Raw genomic sequence first — 6286 nt, forward strand, 5'->3', positions numbered from 1 at the left:
CTATAAGTTGTATATCGAATCACTTGAAGCGGTTATCACAACGAAGTACGTGGCTGACGGGTGGAAAGAATTGACCTAAATACTATACAAGGCCCAAAAGACGGGCTCACCAGGTGAGTACCTGTCCTAATTCGTCAAATTTCTGCGAAAGGTGCTTGCTCGTGTTATTTTTTCAGAGCTATTGGGTAACGAACCTTTTCTGGCGTGGCGTTGGGAAACGTTGATGAATGCGCACGTGTGCTGTTATTGCGCCAACTGTCGCTGTGCTCAATTGTAAATTGTACAAGGCCTAGGAAACAGGCTCACCAGGTGAGTACCTGTCCAAAGCGTTTAGTTTCTTGAAAGGGTTGCTGCTCTTGGTGTATTTTTTGCAGTGAACACCTACCGCCTTTCAACATTGATTCATCGCCATCGACATCAGCCATGGGAAAGAAGCTTAAGCCGAAAATACACGTTCGAGATAGCGTTGTGGATTTCCTGCAACGTACAGCGAAATTTCTCAACAGTATGGAAGCCCCAGACGAGAACCAAATCAAGTTCCGGTTGGAAAAACTCGAAGTGAAATGGAACGAATTCGAGGAGATTCAGAGCGAGATTGAAGAAGCGGATGACCACGAAGGAAACGTCGAAGCACATCGCCAGATCAGAGCAGATTTCGAGGAGCAATACTTCGTGGTAAGGGCAGGGTTGGTAAGCAAGCTTCCGCGGCAATTATCGGAGAATACAGCCGCTTCTTCTTCTTCATTGCCTAGTTCAGATTCGAGCAGTGTTCATGCGTATGTTCGGTTGCCTCAAATAAACCTGCCCGAATTCGACGGGAATTTCGAGAAATGGCTTCCTTTCCACGATACATTTCGAGCCTTGATTGATTCTTCACCAGAGCTAAGCAACATACAAAAATTTCACTACTTGCGGTCATCTTTGAGAGGCGAAGCGTTGAAACTTGTCGATTCATATCCAATGAGCGATGCTAACTATCGAGTAGCTTGGGATGGGTTAGTTGCGCGGTTCTCAAACAGCTATCTTCTGAAAAAGCGTCACTTAAATGCGTTATTTGAGTACCCAAAGGTTAAAAGAGAATCTGCGTCTGGGATTCACGATGTCATCGATTGTTTCGAACGCAACACGAAGATTTTGGACCAGCTGGGAGAGAAAACAAATGGATGGGGTGCGATGCTGACACACTTATTGGTTTCAAAACTGGATGATGTGACGCAGAAACAGTGGGAGAAACATGCATCGGCATATGAGGACCCGAATTTCATGTTGTTGATCGAGTTCCTTAAGAATCAAACTCGGGTGTTGGATGCGGTTTCTGTTGATCAGTGTACATCGAGCTCCCACAGTTTTCCTTCGACAAGTGGTTATAATTTCCGATCAACGAAGGTCTCGATCAACTCGGTTATGGAAAGCAAAGGACCAAGCTGCGCATCGTGCCAAGAACAACATTCTCTCACTCAATGTCCAATTTTTCATGATCTACCTGTGGACGATCGACTACAATTCACAAATGCCAAGCGACTTTGTAGCAATTGTTTGGGCCGAAATCATCTGGCACGAGACTGTCCATCCAGATTTCGGTGCAGAACTTGTTCGAAAAAACATCATACGCTTCTTCACCCAGGTTTTCCAGGCTCGGGAACCACTCCCACCCCTAGTGCAAATCATGACAATTCTGCTTCTTGTCCAACCGGTCCAGGCGATGAATCGAACTCTGGTCTCTCAATTTCTAGTTCGATTGCATCTATCTCTTCCAATGTTGTACTAGGTTCGTCCGGATCGTATGTTTTTTTGATGACGGCAGTAATTGAGGTAAAGGATCGATGGGGTAAAACTCACCTAGCAAGGGCATTATTGGATTCTGGTTCACAGGCTAATATTATGTCAGAAGACCTCTGTCAGCTCCTGAAACTACAACGTACTGACAAGAAAGTAGAAATAAGTGGTATAGGACGATCACGAAAACAAACATCTTATAAAGTGGTAACTACGGTTTCATCTAGAATTCAGAACTTCTCACTGCCAATGGAGTTTTTAGTCTTGGGCCATGTTACAGATGACCAACCATCTTCGTCGCTCCCATTGTCATACTGGACACCACCATCGGACATGGAACTAGCCGATCCGCAATTCTATCAATCTGGTCCAGTTGATATCGTGTTAGGCTCGCAATATTTCTACGAATACCACCTTCTGAACGGTGGCCGGGTTCAAATACGCAAGTTTCAAAATACTCTACCGGTGTTTGTCAATACTGTATTCGGTTGGGTTGCTGCTGGGGAAACAGATTTCAAAGGTACCGGTGCAAAAATCAGCTGTCATTTGGCGACAGTTGAACACCTTGATGCAGCTATCGAAAGGTTTTGGGCCATCGAGGAGCTAACCGACAAGCCACCGCGTTCACAGCAAGAAGAAGATTGCGAATCACATTTCCAAAATACGGTGTCACGGGATATAACAGGACGCTACATCGTACAATACCCCAAGCGAATGGGGTTTCATAAAATGGTTGGCGCATCAATGTATACGGCACTGCACCGCTTTCAGCAGTTGGAGAGACGCTTGAACAGAGACCCAGAGCTAAGAAAACAATACGATGATTTTCTTCAGGAGTACATCAATATGGGACACATGCGCCTTGTCTGCAAGATAGAAGATGCACAGAATGAAAAACAATTAACATGCTACCTACCGCATCATCCTGTTTTGAAGGAATCTAGTTCCACAACCAAACTACGGGTCGTTTTCGACGGGTCAGCGAAGACGAGCACGAATCATTCGCTCAACGATGCACTGTTGACAGGACCCGTTATCCAAGACGAACTTCTGGACATTATGATACGTTTCAAGACGTCTGACCCTATCCAAATTTACGAGCTCCAAACGGTTACCTATGGCTTGTCACCTTCTTCATATCTTGCCACTCGAGTGCTTCAACAAGTCGCAAAGGATGACGGAAACAACTACAAACTTGCTGCAGCAGTCGTGATGGAGGACTTCTACATGGATGACTTCCTATGTGGAGCAGATTCTATTGAAAATGCAAAGAAGTTACGATGCGAGGTACAAACATTGATGGCGGGAGGCGGTTTCCAATTACGAAAGTGGAGCTCAAACGAGTGGACCGCAATATCGGACTCACCCTCGGAAGCAATCGACGGTCAATCTACTCTATATTTCGATCCTGAACAAAAAGTAAAAACGTTGGGGGTTTCATGGGAAACTGCATCAGATCAGTTCTGCATTGAAGTACGAGCAAACGTAAATGATGACCCATGGACTAAACGGAAAATTTTCTCGGCAATTGCACAACTGTATGACCCTCTCGGGCTAGTCTCTCCAGTTGTGGTATATGCAAAAATTCAAATGCAGAGTCTTTGGTTGGCTTCATGCAATTGGGATGATCTGGTACCAAAGGACATTCAAACAAAATGGGAGCAGCTTTACCAACAGTTACCACTACTAGAACAGTTCAAGGTTCCGCGGCGCATATTTGCGGGTAATTCAACGGAAATACAGTTTCATTTATTTACTGATGCCTCGGAGGTTGGCTATGGCGCTTGTATTTACGCTCGATCGGTTGGCAATAACGGTATTGTTAAGACAGAACTTATTGCATCAAAGTCACGAGTGGCACCATTAAAACGACTCACTTTGCCGCGTCTGGAGTTATGTGCCGCACTTCTCGGTGCAAAACTCTACGCTAGGGTATCAGCAGCGCTACGAATGGAGGGAGTGCCCTGTTGGTGTTGGTCGGACTCGACAGTTGTGCTGCATTGGATTAAGGCATCCCCAAACTGTTGGCAAACATTCGTCGGAAATCGCACAGCTCAAATACAACTGTTAACCCATGGCCATAGCTGGAATCACGTGAGGGGTGCTGACAATCCCGCCGACTATGTTTCTCGTGGAATGTTGCCGCTAGAATTCTTAAAATCGCATGTGTGGCGCAATGGACCTCACTGGCTGGGTAAGACAGTAGATGACTGGCCGATACAACCTATTTTCGAAGCTCCCCCAGAGAAAATTCTAGAAAGAAGAAAAACCATTATGGCAACCCAAATAACCCCTCTCCCAGAATCATTATATGAACGATTTTCTTCATTTTGGCGGCTGGTCCGAGTAACTGCATACATTTTACGATTTATTAACAATTGCAAATCGAAAAACAAACGTGAATCATTTCTTACGGTGACGGAGTTAGAGGAAGCCAAGGAGGCACTAGCGAAAGGTGTGCAGCAAGAAATCTTCCAGTCGGAGTTGACAGCATTAAGGAAGAAATTGCCGCTTCCAGTAGGCTCAGCTCTGAAGTTTTCGCGACCATTTCTGGACAGAAAAGGCATAATACGTTGCGGTGGTCGACTCGAATTGTCTGATGAAAGCTATAAAACCAAGCATCCCATCATTCTGCCAAATAAGCATCAGCTTTCCCGTTTAATTGCAACTTATTATCACAACCTCTCGCTTCACTCTGGCCCACGCATGACACTAGCTTCGATACGGCAAGAATTTTGGCCTCTACGTGGAAAAACCCTAGCCAATTTCGTTTGTCGTAAATGTCCAAATTGCTTCCGTTTAAACCCTGTCCCTATCACTCAACCAGAAGGCCAACTGCCTAAGTCTCGAACTGCCCCCAGCCGACCGTTTGCTATAACCGGTGTCGATTTTTGCGGTCCAGTATATCTCAAACCCGTCCATCGTCGCGCTGCCGCTCAAAAGGCTTACATTGCGGTTTTCGTTTGCTTTACCACGAAGGCTACCCATCTCGAATTGGTTTGCGACCTTTCAACTAATGCCTTCATAGCTGCCTTGCACCGATTCGTCGCTCGTCGTGGTGTTCCCGCTGAAATTCATTCAGATAATGGAACAAATTTCAAGGGGGCAAAAAATGTATTGAATGAGTTGTACTACATGCTAAACAATCACCAAGAGGCAATCGTCAATGAATGCACTGCTAAGGGAATCACTTGGAAGTTTATTCCCCCGAGAGCACCCAATTTTGGCGGCTTGTGGGAGGCAGCCGTGAAAACTGCTAAAACGTCTATGGTCAAGACGATCGGAAACACAAGCCTTTCCTACGAAGATTTTTTAACCGTGCTCACTCAGATTGAAGCGAACATGAACGCTCGCCCGCTGACGCCGCTATCGGATGATCCGACAGAACTGGACGTGTTGACACCATCACATTTTCTCACAGGATCTTCGCTAACGTCTCTTCCCGATCCAGACTATACCAAGGTTCCATCTAACCGCTTGAAGCACTACCAGCAGCTGCAACAATTAATACAGAAGCACTGGATTAGATGGAGAAACGAATATCTAACAGAACTCAACGTGCAAAGGAAAAAATCGCCGGCTACAATGCATGTACGTGTTGGTCAAATTGTGCTAGTGCACGACGAAAGCAAACCATCGATCGCCTGGCCGCTTGCTAGGATTGAAGCGATAACACCTGGACAAGACAATATCGTGCGAGTAGCAACCGTCCGCACTAAAAGTGGAATTTACACCCGACCGGTCCGGAAATTATACCCTTTACCGTTTTGCAGTGAGGCAGACATAAAACAAAATGAGCACAACACCGAAGCTGTAGTTACAGAAATTTGTAGTTAAGGACTATTTGTTACACCTTGTCTTTTAGTATAAATGTTGAATTTGAAGCAAAAACACATTTAGGTGGCCGGCTATGTTTACGTCAAAATGTCAAAGCAGGAGAAACTAACCTAGTCGAGGTTAGCCGAAACTTAACGAAGGGAGATGCGAGTAGACCGAGTAGACTATCGTGTGATACAGTCGACCTCTGTTTGAGGAAACTGGAACTGCGTGCTTTTCTTCTAATACAGTAGTAGCTAGATTTAAAACTTGTACGTTGGAACATTCGTTTTACTGCCTTCATTGCGATTAGATCGGCTACTATCAAAAATATTCTGTGTTATTTGTAATTAAGTATTAAGTGTAGTAAAGTTAATTTAGATAGTCAATAAATCGTCTTGTGTTGAATAAAGCTATTTTAGTGTGAAGTACTTGTCTCGAAGGCTTTATTCGTGTGATGCGTATCCGTTGAAACCACCAGCGAACAATATTGAGTAATCGGTCGTTGCTGCGAAATTTAAGGTGAAGGGAAAGCCAAATCATCCGTTAGGATACCAAGAGGACCGCCACGAAATCTCTAACGGTAGGATCCTACTGGGACACTAGTTTCGCAAAGGGACACAACAATTTCTTTTATTCTTCAGATAGTACGATTTGCGGGCCAGCAGAGATACTTCAACATCTCCAATGGAGC

General features: G+C 45.0%; 1 protein-coding gene across 1 annotated transcript; it reads left to right on the forward strand.

The window, feature by feature from the left end:
• Positions 1-423: 423 nt before the first annotated feature.
• Positions 424-5613, forward strand: LOC131680609 (uncharacterized). The gene is made up of 2 exons (XM_058961323.1): positions 424-3499; positions 4604-5613. The coding sequence occupies exons 1-2, from the start codon at positions 424-426 to the stop codon at positions 5611-5613; spliced, it is 4086 nt and encodes a 1361-aa protein (XP_058817306.1).
• Positions 5614-6286: the final 673 nt, after the last annotated feature.

Source organism: Topomyia yanbarensis, chromosome 2 (assembly GCF_030247195.1).
Source record: "Topomyia yanbarensis strain Yona2022 chromosome 2, ASM3024719v1, whole genome shotgun sequence".
Classification (NCBI taxonomy): Eukaryota; Metazoa; Arthropoda; class Insecta; order Diptera; family Culicidae; genus Topomyia; species Topomyia yanbarensis.